General features: G+C 41.3%; 1 protein-coding gene across 1 annotated transcript in view; it reads right to left on the bottom strand.

Annotated features, from left to right (window-relative positions):
- Nucleotides 1-9,690: 9,690 nt before the first annotated feature.
- ANXA5 (annexin A5) overlaps nt 9,691-18,231 on the bottom strand; it is a 29,977-nt gene continuing 21,436 nt past the window's right edge. Inside the window, exons 9-13 of the mRNA XM_044224084.1 lie at nt 14,301-14,394; nt 13,309-13,404; nt 11,710-11,768; nt 11,365-11,487; nt 9,691-10,226 (exon numbers count right to left, since the gene is read on the bottom strand). Of these exons, the coding sequence (XP_044080019.1) occupies nt 10,164-10,226; nt 11,365-11,487; nt 11,710-11,768; nt 13,309-13,404; nt 14,301-14,394 (435 nt within the window). The 3' untranslated portion in view covers nt 9,691-10,163. The remainder of the gene's footprint in view (nt 10,227-11,364; nt 11,488-11,709; nt 11,769-13,308; nt 13,405-14,300; nt 14,395-18,231) is intronic.

The following is an 18,231-nucleotide window of genomic DNA, read 5'->3' as shown; positions in this document are numbered from 1 at the left end:
ATGTTCTCATGCACGCTTGCACTCTCACTTGTTCTCTCTCTCACTCTCCCTCCCTTCTTCATTCCCTCCCTCACTCCTTCTCTTCCTACCACCCTTTAATCTTCTTCAAGGGTTGTGATGCAAACTTTGCTCTAGAGCCTAGTCAAGTACAAAAAAAGCTGATCACATACAAGAAATGTGAATAGATGAAAGTACAAAGTATCTCTGGTTTTTTTTGTGGCAGCCCAAGCAAGCAACAAATGGAGAAGATGGTGCCTAATGACAGAAAATGGTCAGTGCACAGTTGGAGGCTGACTGAATGAACAATAGGAAGGGCAACCAGGAGGACAAGGAAGTGTTCAAAGAGGTGGCCCCATCAGGGGACACATGGACAGCAACTTGCAGCTAAGTTTCCGGGAGAAGTTGTCACAAGTTTCCAGTGACACAGATGGTCCACAGTAACAGGGATTCTGAGAGATGGTGATTGCAGCGTGCTAGGCATGATTATCTGGGAGGTGTGCTGTGCTCTGGTTGACTCACGAGACTACCAATGGGCAAAGAGAAGAGGCCAACACAAGACCAAGTTGCTAGAAACAGAAAGGAAACCGAAGTGAAGTTGCAGGAGTCTGGGGCATGACTTCTCCTGAGTCCCAGGACAAGTCATGTCTTCAGGACAAATATGGGACCCAGAGATCAGAACTAGGACTCCTGTTCATAGTCTATCAGGGCAACTAAGATCATCGTCAGTGAGGGAGGTGCAAAGGCAGTTTAAATACTATAGTTGACCCTTGAACAATGTGGGGGGCTCACAGTGCTGACCCCTGTGCAGTCAAAATCTACATATTAACTTTTGACTCCCCCAAAACTTAACTACTGATAGCCTACTGTTGACCAGAAGACTTACTCATAACAGTCAATTAAACATATTTCTGTATGTTTCATGAATTATAGATTGTATTCTTATAATAAAGTAAGCTAGAGAAAAGAAAATGTTAAGGAATTTTCTTATTTAAAAAATCATAAGCAAAAGAAAATACATAAGCAGTACTGTACTGTATTCCTAGAAAAAAATGCACATGTAAGTGGGCCCATGCAGTTCACATCCATGTTGTTCAAGGGTCAACTATGTACTGGCTTGGTAATAGGAATAGGACTGGGGCTTCTGGTAAGAGGCACAGCAGTCGCACAAGGGGAAAAACTGATGACAAGGGCATGAGGGATGAGGCAGGACTGGAAGAAGACACTATAAACACACCTTGAACAGCATGGGCACTCGAGAAGTCATTTTACATCATCTAGTTCAAGACGGCAGTCTGAGCAGTTATGAGTCCTGGACACTATTAAAGTGAAAATCAAGGCATTAAAAATCTCACAATAAAGAGAATGACAGGGAACCCATAAGCACAAGAGAAACGTCCTCAGATTTCTAGGAAATGGAAAGCTGAAGGAAGAGTGCTGGAAGGCGATGAAGCCCTAACTGAAAATACACAGCCAAGAGGCTGCAAGTGTAGAGAAAGGCAGTCATGTCTGTGGCGTCCCAGAAAAGCGTGTGACACATATATCAGGTAGCATGGACGTAGGGTGACATGCAGGACCTAAAACAGAAGAAGTAATTGAAAATCTGCATATGAAACAAGGCTCATATAAAACTATACCCTGGAGCTCAGAATCTCTCTCACCAACTTCTACCTCTACCGTTAGCCAGAAAGGAAGAAAGGAAGGAAGGAGGGAAGGAAAGGAAGGACTAAGGGAGGGAGGGATGGAGGAAGAAGGGGGGCAAGAGGGAGGGAGGGAAGGAGGGAAGGAAGGAAGGAAGGCAGACAGGCAGACAGGCATTAGACCTAGAAAGAAAAGAGTCAAATCAAAGGATGGAGCCTCAGGAGAGAAAACTCAGGAGGAGAAATGCGGGGAAGATGTCACAGACTTCACGGAATGCTTGTGTTGTTACAAACATGTAAGAAGCAATAAAGGCTGCTATCATACGGGCAGGAAATACTAGTACAAACGAAAGGAAATGAAATCATGGAATGCAGGTAGGTTAGTTATAGGTTGATAATCCGAACTTCTCAATTTCCAAATTGTAGAATCAATAGACTGACAAATACAGTGACTTAATTGGGATTATAGAACAGAATGTAAACAATCAGTGCTAACAATTTGAAAAGCAAAATTACAGGTGACAGAATTGGAAGATGGAAAGGAGAGAAGAGAGAAGAAATATCGAGTCTCTGCACTCTAGCTTTTCAAAATGAGGAGTCTAAATATTCTTTCTGAGATCGTTGGAACAAGAAATAAAAATGTAAACATATTGCTTAAAGTTACACAGATAAATACAAAAGACATCAAAAAGTAATGTAAGGGGCGCCTGGGTGGCTCACTGGCCACTGGGTGGCCTTCAGCTCAGGTCGTGATCCAGGGTCCTGGGATCGAGCCCCGCATCAGGCTCTCTGCTCAGTGGGAAGCCTGCTTCCTCCTCTCTCTCTGCCTGCCTCTCTGCCTATTTGTGATCTCTGTCTGTCAAATAAATAAATAAAAATCTTTAAAAAAAAAAAAAAAACCAATGTAAGTATGCAGAGAGGAGGTAGAAGAGATGATGGAATAGAGTAAATGGCCTTACATAGTCATCTATTAAACCTGGAAACCAATAGAAAAACTTGAATAAAGAAGGAGATAGTAGTTTTTATATATAACACAAGAATATGGGTGGAACTACCTGGAAAAAAGTTAGGAATTAGACTTCAAAATACCTTGGGGCAACTGGGTGATGGGTATTCAGGAGGGCACATGTTGGGATAAGCATTGGGTGCTATATGCAATTAATGAATCGTTGAACACTACATCAAAAACTTATGATGTACTATATGCTGGTTAGCTGAACATTAGGAAAAAAAAAAAAAAAAAGATCTTGGGACAAAGGACAAACCAGTGCTTGGGGTGGGGGGAGCCCTAAACCCAGGAAAACAGGATGATTCTAAACCAAATGACAGAGAAGTGATTAAAATTTTGATTGACTTTTTGCCTGTGTGTTACAGTGAGGATGATTTTATAGGAATGTCATCTGATGCTGAAAATTTTTAACTTTTACTTTTAAGAAATAGAAGCGGTTTGAACGTGATGAAAGTAAGTTTATGCCAACAGCACCACCCACTGGGCATAAGATAGACTGCAGCAGGCTTGGCAAAAGAGACTGGGCACACACAAACTGACAAATTGGTTCTTAAAAATATAGTTTTTTAATTTATCTATTTATTTGTCAGAGAGAGAGAGAGTGCGTGCGAGCGAGCATGAGCAGGGGGAGGCACAGAGGGAAAAGCAGGCTCCCTGCTGAGCACGGAGCCCTACGCGGGACTCAACCCCCACGATACCAGATCACCACCCCAGTAACCCACTGAGCTACCCAGGCTTCCCGACAAATTAATTTTTAAACTTCTTATGTGAAACACACAAACACACACACAGGCATATGAGGAAGGAAAAACTTGTCCCTGGGGGGTTTCGATGATTGAAATTAAATACAAGTCAAAAAAATCAAGTAAAGCAATGCTTTTCCCCATTTATGCCCTCAGATATAACTGAGGCGTACTATCAGAGGCAGTGCTGTGTATAGTATAGTACAAATCACTTCCTGAAACCATCTGTAAAATGTCCCCCACCCAAAAAATACATTGTCCTTGTCTTAATCCTCAGAATCTGTGGCCTCTGTGACAAAAGGGAATTTGTAGATGTGATCCTGAGATGGGAAGATTATCCCTGATTATCCGGGTGGGCCCAATATAATTGACAAGTGTCCTTTAAAACGGGCAAGAGTCAGAGTAAGAGAAAGAGATGTGAGGACAGAAAGCAGAAATTAAAGTGAGTCAATTGCTGGCTTTGAAGATGGAGGAAAGACCCAAGAGCTAAGGAAGGCAGGGGCCCTCTAGAAGCTGAAATAGACAAGGAAATGGGGTTCTCCCCTACAGCCCTTTACTCTAAACAGATAAGACTTGTTTTAGACTTCTGACCTCCAGCACTATAGGATAATTTGTGTTATTATTTAAAGCCACTAAGTTTGTGATCTATATAGATACATATTTGATGTCTATATATAAAAATTATATGAAACATTATATATTAAAAATTATATGAAATCAGAGAGGGAGATAAACCATAAGAGAATCTTAATCATAGGAAACAACCTGAGGGTTTCTGGGGGGAGGGGAATGGGGTAACGGCGTGATGGACATTGGAGAGGGTACATGTTGTAATGAGCACTGGGTATAAGACTGACGAATCACAGATCTGTATACCCCTGAAACAAGTAATATATTACTTGAATTTAAATTTTTTAAAAAACACTAACATGATCAAAATTGTCTTTAACAGCTGGAAATAGAGTGCAGAACATTTTAAGGCATCTTATTTCTCAACTATTCTGCCAACGCCAAATGATATGCAATGATTAATTTTTTTTCAAAGATTTCATTTATTCACTTGACACAGAGAGATCACAAGCAGGCATAGAGGCAGGCAGAGAGAGAGAGAGAGGAGGAAGCAGGCTCCCTGCTGAGCAGAGAGCCCGACACGTGGGACTCGATCCCAGGACCCCGAGATCATGACCTGAGCCGAAGGCAGCGGCTTAACCCACTGAGCCACCCAGGTGCCCTGCAATGATTAATTTTGAGATATATATTTTAGGAAACATTTCATTTTAATTAAAAAATACCTATGTGGGGCACCTGGGTGGCTCAGTGGGTTAAAGCCTCTGCCTTCAGCGCAGGTCATGATCTCAGGGTCCTGGGATCGAGCCCCTCATCAGGCTCTCTGCTCGGCAGGGAACCTGCTTCCTCCTCTCTCTGCCAACTTGTGTCTGTCAAATAAATAAATAAAATCTTTAAAAAGAAAAAAATACATATGCATTTGATTTTTCAGTTTAAAACCTTCCAAAAAAAAATTCCAGGCCCAAATGGCTTCACTGGAAAATCTACCGAACATATAAGAAAAATTTTCACACAAGACAGAATAGGAAGAAACACTCTCCACTTATTTTATGAGTCTAGCATTACTCTAATACCAAAACTAGACAAAAATATTTCAAGAAAAGAAACTACAAGCCAGTATGACCCATCAACACAGAAAAAGTTCTCAAAAATATAGTAACAAAACAAATCTGGCAATATTTTTAAATGATAATACATCACAGCAAAGTGGAATTTATCCTGAGAATGCAAGATAGATTAACATTGGAAAATCAATTGATATAATTCACTTTATCGATAGAAAAAAGAAAACTCATCTCCTTCCACAGACACAGCAAATCAACTATATATGGAATAATTTCCTCAAAAAACCAAAACCAAAACCAAAAAACAAAAACAAAAACAATGGGCACCTGGAGGACTCAGTCAATTGGGCATGGGAGTCTTGATTTCGGGTCAGGTCATGATCTCAGGGTCAGGAGACTGAGCTCCAGTCAGACTCAGCTCAGCGTGGAGTCTACTCAAGATTCTCTTTCCTCTCTCCCTCTCCCTCTGTCCTGCCTCCCACTAGTGCTCTCTTTGTCTAAAACAAAAACAACACACAAAAAAACTAGCTGAGTGACAGCTACACATTGGGCAAACAAGAAAAAAAAAAAAAAAACCCTTGGGAATGGGTAGGAGAGGCCTGCACAGTTTTACCATAAACCACACCCCTAATGCTACAACCCATATCTGAAAGGGAACACACCACCCTGAGCTTCTCCCCAGGAAACAAAGGGTTTGGACCCCACATCTGGCATTTCAACTTTTAAGCCCTGCACCTGAGACATGAGCCCCTAAAACACCTAGCTGTGCAAGCCAACAGGGCTCGCAACCACAGGCTACAAGGCTCTCGGGAACTGAGACACACGGTTCTTTTCTTTTCTTTTTTAAGATTTTATTCACTCATTTGACTGACAGAGATCCAAGTAGGCAGAGAGGCAGGCAGAGAGAGGAGGAAGCAGGCTTCCCGCTGAGCAGAGCGCCCGATGTGGGGCTTGATCCCAGGACCCTGGGACCATGACCTGAGCTGAAGGCAGAGGCTTTAACCCACTGAGCCACCCAGGCGCCTCCTGAGATGCAGTTTTTAAAGGCTCCTGCGAACTCACCCACTCCGGGACCGGGCGCAGAGGCGGCCAACAGAAAATCACCCAGACTTTCCGTGCAACAGGCCAATTTGCTTATCTTAAAGCATCAGCATGGAGGGGCAAGCATCTAATTTAACACACACCAAGGCAATCATCTCCAAAAATGTAGGCCTGCAGGTACCGCTTTTGTGCTCTTCTGGTGCCTCGGTCCAGGACCCCTGTAACTCCCAGAAAGGCACGCGTCCACCCTCGGTAAGTCTCGATGTGCGCGTCTGCCACCCAGGGCACACGGCGACATCACCTGGCTCTGGCAGCTAGCAGGGCTTCTATGTCTGGTCCCCAAGGACTGCAAGCAACAGAGTTCTTAACTGGGTTCCACCATCCCACCTCCGGGGGGCAGTAGAGAGGCAACAGGCCCGGGAGGCTCCTCTGTGAAAGAGACCTATTAGTATATTGTCACAGCTGCAGCCTGAGGAGGCAGGCTTGTAACTAAACACCCATCCTAAGGGCTGACTATAATCCTCTCCAAAGCACTAGGTATTACAGAAGACTGAAGAATCACGGACCTGTACCCCTGAAACAAATAGAACATTATATGTTAATTGAGTTTACATAAAATATTTTTTAAAAATCCTCTCCGGAGACCTCAGAGGACTGGCACTGTCTTCTCATTAACACCCCCTAACCCCCCTCAGCCTCCCCCATCACCCACCCCACCCCCATCCCGCTCAGGATCTCCTGTGCCCCACCAGAGGGGACTTGCGCATAGGCTAGTGCCATATTCACAGCTGCCACCCAGAAGACACCCTTTGACCACCTGGCTCTGGAGACCAGCAGGGCTTGCAGTGGTGGGTCGCTGGGGTGTGTAACAAAGGAAGAGCTGGTGAATCACCATCCCTATGCTTGGGCTACCACGCCCAAGCATAGGGACAGTGGGCTGAAGCCCACCCTCAAGTCTTTTTGTGAAAGAGGCCTATTTGCTTCTCCAGAGCTTCAGCCTAAGGGGTGGGTTTCTGGTTTAGCACCCCCAGGGCCTACCCAGATGCTCTCTGGGAGACAGAGGCCAATGGACACTCTTTGCACCTCCCTGTGTCTTGTTCTGGTTCCCTGGTGCTCCTGGTTAGAAGCTTGTGCACCCATCTGATTGTTACAGCGGCCCCCCAAGGAATACCTTTTGATCACCTAGTCTGGTGGCCCTCTTGGCTTGGGCTGACAGGGCCTGAACGGCTGTTATGAATGGAGAAATAGTTTCAACCAGCTACCCGCCTCAGGGCATAGCACAGAGCTAGCAGTGAAACACCGTGGGCTATCATTCTGTGAAAGAGGCCTATTAGCTTATCTTTATATCCAAGGCCCATGGGGTAGCTTCTGATCTCAAATAGACCCAAGAGGCTGACTACAATTCTCTCCTACCAATCAGGAAGGCTGGCTGGTGCCATCTTCATTCCCTCCCTCTGCCCCACTAGAAGTTAACACTCCAGTGTCTCTCCAAGAAAGGAGTTTGTGTAGACGTCTGGCGTACTTGCTTTTATGGTGGCTGCCAGAGAACAAATTCCTTGATAGCCTGCGTCTGGAGGCCAGAAGGGCTTTGTTCACCAGTTTAATGGGACAGTACCAAACTAAGAAATAGTCCTTAACTGGCCATCGCCCTAGGACTCAGTGCAAAGACAGCAAAGAGGCAAGCAGAAATGTCCATCTCTCCGTCTTCCCCTGACAAAGGTATTTTTGCATACCTTAAAAGCTGCTGAGACTCTGGATCCCAATCAGCCTGAATCTAGGCTGAGGCTGAGATCTCCCACTTTAGGCAACTAATGGGTCTTGGTGCATCTTCAACTCCTGGGAGCCACTAGGAATGAAAGTTGGCTGCTTGGACAATCACAAAGGTTTGAGAGACAGCCCATGTTCACCATAGCATTATTTACAAATAGCCGAGACATGAGAGCAACCTAATCGTCCACCAGTGGATGAATGGATAAAGAAAATGGGACATAAAACAGAATATTACTTAGCCATAAAAAGGAAGGAAATCTTGTCATTTGTGACAACATGGGTGAGACTTGAGGACATTATGCCAAGTGAAATAAGTCAAAGAAAAGATACTCTATGATCTCACATGTGAAATCCAAAAAATAACATCAACAAACCAAAGTTACAAAAAAGAGATCAGATTTGTGGTTACCAGAGGTGGGGGGTGGAGAATGGGGTAATTGGATGAAAGTTGTCAAAAGGTACAAGCTTCCAGTTTTAAGGTAAGTAAGTACTAGGGAATGTAATATACAACTTGATGACTATAACTCACACTATAGTATAGTGTAGTATTTGTATTTGAGACAGAGCCTAAGAGTTCTTACCAGGGAAAAAATAGTTTTTTCGTTTTTATGAGATGATGGGTGTTAACTAAATATACTATGGTAATCATTTTGCGATATATGTAAGAATCAATTAATTATGCAGTCTAATTTAAACTTACACAGTGATATATGTCAATTATATCCTAATAAAACTGGAAAATATATATACACAATTAATTCTCTACTTGACTCTGCATCAGAATCACCTAGAAAGCTTTTCCAAACAAACAAACAAAAAAGTCGCATGTACACATACACATGACTTTTAAGGTTCCATTCTGATGAGTAGCCAAGGTTGTGATAAGAACAACATTATATTTAAAAATTTTCTAAGGGAGTAGTCCATTTATAAAAATGTCTTATTAATAGCAATCACATGCTCTTAAAAATATGCATATCCAAGGGAGTCAGTGAAAAAAAGAAACTGACCCCAATTCAAAAAGCAGTTTGAATGCAGAAAACCAAATGTAAACATTAAGAGAAACTGCTTCTTTCTAACAGCTATTGCCTGCTTTTTTATCCCAAAGAACGCAACAGATGAAACTGGAAAAACAAGTTGATAATAGGAAAGAGAAAAGTAGCACTCTGACTTTTTAGGTTGTTTTATTTCTTTTTCATTTTTAGGTTATTTTAAGATAGCTTTTCTACTAAGCACCTAGCACTGTAAGCATTGCCTTTACTGATGCCCAAATAAATATGCTACAAATAAACCAGAGACCCCTTTAACATCTCCCTCATTCCACACTGCAGAGGAATACAGCTGTATTTCAAGTTTATCACCCAAAAGCCAACTATAAATTCAGTTGTTGGTTAACAGCACTGTCAATAGACTGTCTTGAAAAAAGGTATCATTATTAATGGTATTATGCTTCGTGAAGTAAGTCACAGAGAAAGACAAATACCAAATGATTTCACTCATGTGTAACCTAAAAAAGAAATGAACGAACAAACAAACAAAAACAGCATCAGATGTATAAGTACTGAGAACAAAGGTCATGGTTACCAGAGGAGAGTGGGGTGGGGAAGATGGGCAAGCTAGGTGAAGGGGAGTGGGAGATACAGACCCCCGGTGATGGAATGAGAAAGTCGTAGGCATGAAGTGCAGCGTAAGGTCTCTGGTCAATGATACTGGAACAGTGTTAGACGCTGACAGCTGGTGGCACTTATGGAGAGCACAGCACAGAGAAACTAAATCACAGGAAACGAAAAGTAACCTTGTATCAAAGTCCAATAAAAATAATTTTAAAAAACGTTTTCTGAACACACACCCACACATGATTCAGCGGGAAGGAAATGTTTATTTCTCATTAATCTTTTGAATGCAACCACTGTTAACATTTCAGGTTTAGTTTAGTAGCAAACTTGATTAATCACACTTCCAGAGCTCATCATTTTAAAGCTAAGGTTCCGATTAAGGAAATACAGTTATCAATTTAATATAAATGAAGTTTTTATAAAAAGGCTAAAAGCAGTCAGATCTTTTAAAAGAACATCTAAATGACCCAGACTTTAGACTTTAGTAACATTAAGTACGCTTCAGTACTACAACAGACGAAGAGAAAGAGCTTTACTGAACATCAGCAAGAAGCACCACTATTTTTCTTCTGTGACATGTATGTTTTGGTCATTAGCATGCTAGTATGAATAAGGCGATGCGTCAGGCACTGGCATACACGAAGTGCAGGGAGATGCGACGGAAGGTCTGGCGGCGGGACGGGCACCACCGCGCAGGACCCCCCGCGGCTGCTCCCTCAGTCGTCCTCCCCTCCACAGAGCCTCAGGAGGGCCTTCTTATAGTCCCCAGACGTATCACCCTGAAATCCAAATGTACTCCATTAGCTTCCATGAGTCACAGAAGCCGCAGAAAATTTAAAAAAAAAAAAAAAAAACTAAGAGTCTGGCAACAAGTTTTATTCGTGTGACTTTTCTCCCAAGTGGATAAGACTTTCACATCAGGAATGTTACACAAGGAGTCTCCTACCAACGTAACACATGTTTAGCTTTCTAATTTTACCCCTTAAAAGCACAGCTCTGAGACAATGAAGTATGTTCTTCCCTCTGGTAACGCAGAGAAGAAGGAAGCTTTTACAGTGACATTCAAATCAAGTTTTCTAAACCTGTAAGTTACTATCACATACTACACATCTGGCCAAGGGAGACAATCCTGGGACTATGTGGCTGCTGTGTTTTTGCTTTAAAGACGGAGGGCAAGATATACTTTACCTCTGCTTGTCTTACACAGATATGTGTGATAAATTAATGTTTCAAGTAAAGACTGAATGCGAGAACTCCCCAGTGCCCTTCAACCCAGCCACACCACACACACAAAGTTCAAAGCTTGCTTAGCGGAGATCTGATTTGCATTGGGCCCATTTTCCCTTTTATTAAAAGAAAGAGAGGGAGGGAAAAGGAAGGAAGGACGAAAGAAAAGAAAGCCAAAAAAAGGCCTTAAGCCATATTTAAACAAAGGCCACAATCTCCCTCGCTTTTAAAAAAGACAAAAAATGATAGTAATACCTAAACTCTTAACTTATTTCTGATAGGACTGCATTGGTTCTTTCCTGAACTATGAACTAATACCAGAGACAAGGTGATAACAGACAATAAAGAAAGACCAAAGTGAAAGGAAGGAGGAACTAATAAAGACAGCTGGAACTGATACAAGAGAGAAAGAACACACACATTATCTTTGGGGGCAGGGGCTGGGTTTGATGATTCATCTGTCACCGCTTCTAAATAATGCTCCTAAGCTCACTGAGAGCCAATCTTTCGCTTGGGAGCCATCATCTGTACTTTAGGAACATAAACCAAGCTTTGTAAGTCCTGGCTCTAATCACACCACTAAAATTTGAAACTTTACATAACAAGTGGGTTCTCCCATCTGTGTCTTACATGCTATTTATCTGGTGTGCTCTGGATTTCTGAACATAATTTAAAGAAAGGTTCCACTACCTTAATCATGGAATAAAGAGAGGTGGAGAAATTCTTCCTGAACTCCTTCCTAATGTTATACAAATCAATCTCACTCCTGGACACCACGACTCTGATGAGGGTATGATCATCAGTCCCCGCTCCCTGTAAGAAAGAAGAAAAGGGAGGCACATTGTTTCCCAATGTCAAACACAGCATCAAACTCCCCTGAGTTGGGATGAATCCATAAAGTAGAACAATTTGGTAGAACTGAACTGCATGTTTTAAGGAGAATTTAAAAACCCCAAAGCTATCATTTAAATCCAAATAATACACAGGGAAAAAGAGCTAGAAAGATAAATTAGAAGATTCAAGGTATATACTTGCCTTCATGGCATAGTAGAGGGTTTCTGCAAGGTAGGCAGGTATACTTCGAATAGATTTCACTAAGAAAATAAATAATATGATGGTCAGACGCTGTACTGATAGGAAAAGATTTAGTGATTAAAAATAAAATCTTGCTTCCTCCTTATTGCTCTACTTATTTACAAGCAAAAAAATAACCTCAGCTAAAAAAAAAAAAAACTGCTCATTTGCAGGCAGATCTGATCTCCTTATTCACCAAGTATTTCTTTAGAAACCAGGCTGGAATTTCCTGAAGTTACCGAGTTCTGCAGAGAGAGCCATGTAGGACGGGCATGTGAGGTTTTCAACACCCCTCTGTTCTGAGCACCTCTCTGCGACCACCGTTCGGCAGCCTGGGCTGTTACACCACAACCTTCCTCACCTTCAGGAAATGATACAAACGTCCTGGAAGTTTTCGATCCACACACTCAAGCAAATAGCACAAAGTATCCACTCCATCTAATCTGTGACAAATCTTGGGCTATCTTTCCGTAATCTTACCCCAGGCAGTCGCTCCGGACTCTTATAATCCATGATTCGCATGGAGCAGCATAAGATTTACCCAATTCAGCAGAGACACCCAGATAAACTGGTAACCGAAAAAAAGTATCTTCCCTAAACATGAATGTATCTACTCTGTGTTAGGGCTGCTCAGATCTCAGTCAGCTCAGCTTCAGAAACTATCAATAGAAACGTTCCTTCATATACAGAAATAACAATCCATGATTGGGGGGTGGAGTTACCCTCTCTCTTCCAGTGCCTAAACAAAACTCAACAGGAACTAAACATGCCATTATTTTAAGTGTATTCTAAGGAAGGGGCTGTCTGAAAGTTTCCTATTAAAATTCATTAACTGTGGAAGTCAAATCAAAGGCTACTATTAGTGCCGGTTCATGCACCTCTTTATTCTCCAGAAGACAGCACAAAAACTTGAGCTCAATGCCAAATACTCCGAAGAAACAGCAGACAGAGGTTCACTCCAAACCAATATGAAAACTAGGGTCCCTAGGAACTCACAGACTAGATTCGCGCTGGATTTGGATAGTATGCAACACTACCATAAACTGCATGAACTCCGTTTTCCAATTTTTCCAGATCATTCTAACTATTTAACTAAAATAAATTTCCAAAGTAATCTGAAAACCACCATCATTGTATCTTCCATCGTACAAAAGATACTTTTTCTACCTCAGATGCCAATTTCTCAGTCTGCCTCAAAGCTGTGAGGACAGTATTCAAAAGGATACTAAAATTCTAGCCAGTATCAGAAATAGTATTTACAAGCCCCTGAGATACTGCCCACACTTCAGATTCATAATGTGTTTTTAATACAGCTTCAAAATGATTTTTATAAACAGTTGTTTTAGTATTTCCATAGGATTAGATGAACTAACCAGATAATCACATATTTCCAACATTAGAACAGACTTTGAGTTGGAAATGTGGGAGTGTGTTTCACTCAAGTATCATAATAAGCTCTTCATAAAGCAAGAAGTGGTTATTTTCAGATACAGCTTCAACTGAATAAAATACTTGAGCTCTTAACAACATAAATATTAGATTCATTGTAAAACTACCTACCAACCGCAAGGAGTAGTTGTTCCAAATTTCCAGAAGTCTCTCGGTCAATGGTTTCCTCAATCTGAAATCCTGATATAGTCATGTATTTATCAAACACTATAAAAAAGGAAAATAATTTCTGAGTCATATAAGGATCATTCTGTACAGAAAGAAGGTACTTACTCTAACCAGGTCTTGTCCCATGGAACACAAATCTCCCCTCTGTCCTTGCTGACAGAACCCTGACTTTGTGGCAGAGCAGCAATATACCAGGCCCTAAACAATGGATTATAAATGTTCTTTGGTCACTGAGATCCTAGCCTCTACTTACTAGTTACAACCAATGAGACCCACTGGTAAATCTGCTGCAGAGGATTCTGAGAAATCTTTCCTTAGTAATAGTGATAAACAGATAGGATTAGTTTATCCCTTTCTTTTCTTCTTGCTGTTAATGTTGATAAATTTGGAGTTACGGTAGCCATCCTGCGACAACGAGGTACAGAGCACAAGAAAGAAAATCCCGAAACACCAAGGTCAGTGGCGCAGAAAAACAGAAAGAGCCCACTCAGGTCCTCCTGAATCAGCCAAGGAATCCTTCCTACAGGAAAGCCAGTTTTTAAAGCCCCGATTAGTATAGGGTTTCCTGTCACTTGAACTCATTCCCACCAATACCACAAGAACCCAAAGATGAGATCGTGGGTGCCACTATTTAGAAAGAAATGCTTGAAGTGAGCCATAGCTGAGTGATTAGTGACTATGAGTCATGATCTAGAGGCCCAGCTTCCTCATCACCCTGACAGTAAAGGGGGGAAACTAAGGATCTCTAATTCTGTAAAAACTGCAATAGCAGTGAAGAGAATTGTGAGATTTTTTCAAGATTACCAATAGGAAGAAATATAAAACCTGACTCACTCAGCTAAGTGCCTGTTATAAAGCACATATTTTGGCATACTGGCTCCTGTATTTTCAAAATTAACCAAAGTACCTGTACCACGCACATTCCTGTCACTCACCCCTTCTCAAATGAGAAACACTTCGTGTGCCAAAGATGGTGATAAACTTTTCTTCATCTGTCCCCCATTTCAATTCTCCAGCCTGAAACAAAGCCTGTGAAAATTTCAACCTCGATTAGTAAACTGTTTCTCCACTTCATTTCCAGGTTCTGAGGTACGCTGGTGTGCCACTCCCTGTACATAAGATTCATCACCTTATACTTTTCGATCCTCATGTTTCCTGAACTCAGTGGGTGAGTTTGGAGCTACTCTGGAGCTCACCACAGAACTGTGCACAGAAGATTAATGAGTCAAAGTGATAAATCACAGCAATGGGGCAGGATTAAATGTTACCAAAATGTCTCCTGTACTTCTAGGCTTTTGGGGTAATGGTGTGGTTGGTGGAAATTTCGGATGACCTCACTGTTGACACATCCACTTACAGACTGGAAAAGAATGTAACTAGGAGCTAAACTATGTTTTCTGTTTTGTTTACTCGGTAGTTGTTCAGCAACACAGGACAAAAAATAAACTCCGCATTTTCTCTTTTCAACTGTAGTTAAACCAAAACTAGCTACAAAGAGTTTTCACATTTCTAAAAGATCATAACAAATTTTTCAAAGGTTGTGCGTACAGCACAGTGCCTGGCACACAGTAGGCAACTAATATATACTTGTTGAATAGATTGAGTGTCCACATTTCCTTTTTTTAAATGGAAAATACATGCTTTTTCATGTTCATTTATTGCTGAAAAAATAAAATTATATACACAAACACCATCATTAAACCTGACTCCACTTACTAAAATGTGGATAATTTATTAAAACCCAACAAATCAACCTTTAAAGATTTTATTTATTTATTTGACAGATAGAGATAACAAGTAGGCAGAGAGGCAGGCAGGGAAAGAGGGGGAAGCAGGCTCCCTGCTGAGCAGAGAGCCCAATGTGGGGCTCAATCCCAGGACCCTGAGATCATGACCTGAGCCGAAGGCAGAGGCTTTAACCCACTTAGCCACCCAGGCGCCCCCACATATCAACCTTTAAAATGTCTACATTACCCTTTTGTTCATTTCCAGGCAAATACACCTATTAAACCAAGACAAACGCAATTTGGTGAGCCTGCTACTTGGAGGTGCTTTTACGATCACAAGCAGCAAACCAAGTAAGGACAGAAGGTGATGTGATCGTAACATGTGTCTGGATGTGGAAATTTTGATCGTAATGTGTTTGAGAATGTAGATTTTGGTGATGTATATCTATTTTTTGTTGTATTTCCAGAGCATTTTGAAAACGTGTCACATCTTTATACTCGGTTTTAAAATTAATTGAATGATAAAAATAATATCAATCCTGGTCATGGGAGCATGTTCTTCAAAACTGAAAAGAACTCCTATGAAAGGCATGTATGTATCTCAACTTTAGAACTACATTATGGTATTATAGACCTGTCTTATAATAAATTTTTAAATCTAATAACAAGAATAAGAAATGTTCAGTGAAAAAGTTTGTACAAGAGATAAAACACAAATAAGAAAAAAATTACCATGGAATGTCAATATTCTGAAGATACTGGTTGCCACCTCCAGTATGTTTTCTACACATAGGTAAGACATACACACACATTAACACCCAAAAAAGAGGGTGCACCCTCTACTATATGCAAGCATTGCTGAATCACTCCTTTCTTAACAACTACTCCATATTTCTTGAAATCGTCTCTAGTAGGTATAGCAATTAAGCCTGTTAGATGGAATAATTTGTGAAATGGCTAAACTATGCACTCTTCATTTTCTTGAAAGAATTGTGTTTGAGATCAAGATCTATTCTAAATCTATTAAGTAAATCATATGCAGTAGTAATGATAATCTTCATGTGGAACAATATTTGAAAGTTTTATTTCATCTTGTTTTAAGGTAAGAGTGCTTTCTTCTCAATGAGGGTGCTGACTATCCCAGAGCAGGTCCAGATGACAGACCCTCACACCTCCTCACCCTCCCTACTCCCCTCACAGGGGGCTATATATAGTTGGATGACCTCTAGTTCAGTGCAAAGGACAGAGGTGCTGAAGTCAAAAAGATCCGAGCCTCATCTTTATCTGTGAAATCTTAAATGAGTTACTTAATCTCTTGAGGCTCAGCATCTTCACCTAGAGTGAAGGAATAATATTTAATAATTAATACTTAATAATACCTAGAGTAGGAATAATATTTCTACAGAGTCATTACTGGAGATGATGTAACTTAAATAATGAATGCATGAATAACTTATATAATGAGTGTCAGGAAATCAATAGCTAGTACTCAGTAAACACTGATTGCTTTCTCCTTCCCTTTTGCCCCACCTTCGCCTTTAAGTTCAGGTTGCTCTCCAAGATCAGGAAACAAGGATTTGGAGGAGGAAGAGAAGGGAAAATCAGTTTCTCATCTTAAAAATGTAAGAAAGGAAGAAAAAATAAACTATAAATAAATAAATAAAAATAAAAATGTAAGAAAGTAAAGTGGGTTATCTACAAAATGTTAAATTCCCAGGTAAATGACTCACTGTGGCTTATCAAATCCCTGAAATAAAAGGAATCCTCTTGTGCCAGGTATCAGTAGAGAAAAAAATTCAAAAGCTTACGAAACAGCCCTTTGTTTGTCTCAGCTTACTCTCAATTAAGAAATCTGAAATTCCCCTTAGTGATAACAATCCAGCTGCCCTTGGTACAAGAAAGAAATGTTTACCTTTTCATAACACCAAAAGGATAATTATTTTTAATCAGCTGAATTCATTCATAATAGCACCTTTTCCCCAAAGATTTATCTATTTATTTGAGAGAGAGATTGTACGTACTTGCACAGGTGAGCGTGAGAACAGAGGGGATGGGCAGGCGGAGAGGAAGAAGGACAGAAGCAGACTCCCCACTGAGCACAGAGCCCCAGGCCCTGAGGCCACCCATCTCAAGATCAGGAGATCAAGACCGAAGTAGAAATCAAGAGTTGGACCCCCAAGTGACTAAGCCGCCCAGGGGCCCCAATAATACATTTTAAAGAATCCAAGACTAATAGCCAGCATAGCATATTCTAGGTTGTTCCTGCTCAAGGAAAGGGTAAGGAAAACCTGAATTCTATTCAAGAGATATTTTAAAGTAACTTCATAAAACAGTTTTCAGATGTATAAACTTTCCCCTCCACAGTCCTGAACGGCCATATCCTCCGCACAACAGGTAAGTGACACCTGTACATCGCCGGTACTCCAAGTGTGGTCCCCAGATGCCAGCGGCAACACCTGAGAGCTTGTTAGAAATGCAGATTCCCTGGTCCACTCAGACCTACTGAGTCAGAACCTGCAGTTTAATGAGATCCCCAGGTGATTCACACAGGCTTGAGAAGCACTGCTCTGCACTGAGTGCTCTGAGGACATAAATCAATGAGAATGAGGTAACAAATGCACGGCTTGCACTCCCTAGCCTCACACTGCAGCCATGCTCTCATTGTAACACCAGCTGGGCTGGGAAATCGTCTCTCTGCCTACTAATGCAGACCTCCCTGCAGACATCTGAGACTACTAGAGTTGGATTCTTCCACTGTGACCACCAAAAAGCATCTAGAACTCCCACTCTTAAGAGTTCAGAGTGTGAGAATCACAGCTTCTAGCAAAGCCCACGAGTAATTAATGCTTGGAAAGCAATAAGGTTGTCTCCAATAGTTGGGAGTATAGTTTTGAAGAGCTAATCTACCACTTTCTCTTCAAGGAGGCAAATTTCTTCCTCCAAAAAGGCAGAGTTGGTCTGGATCTGTACTTCCAATTTATATTTAATAAACATTTTATATGGTATAGGCAATGGGCGAGAGGAACGAGCAGGAAACACAGACTGCTGTCTAACTGAAAGAGAAAGGGCTTTGGGGAGAGACGGCACAAGTATGAATCCCAGCCTTACTACTAGTCAGTGGGGCCTTGATTGTCAAATC

Source organism: Neovison vison, chromosome 11 (assembly GCF_020171115.1).
Source record: "Neovison vison isolate M4711 chromosome 11, ASM_NN_V1, whole genome shotgun sequence".
NCBI classification, from domain to species: domain Eukaryota; kingdom Metazoa; phylum Chordata; class Mammalia; order Carnivora; family Mustelidae; genus Neogale; species Neogale vison.
Note: the sequence above shows the minus strand (reverse complement) of the source record. Positions and strands in the feature narration are given on the sequence as shown.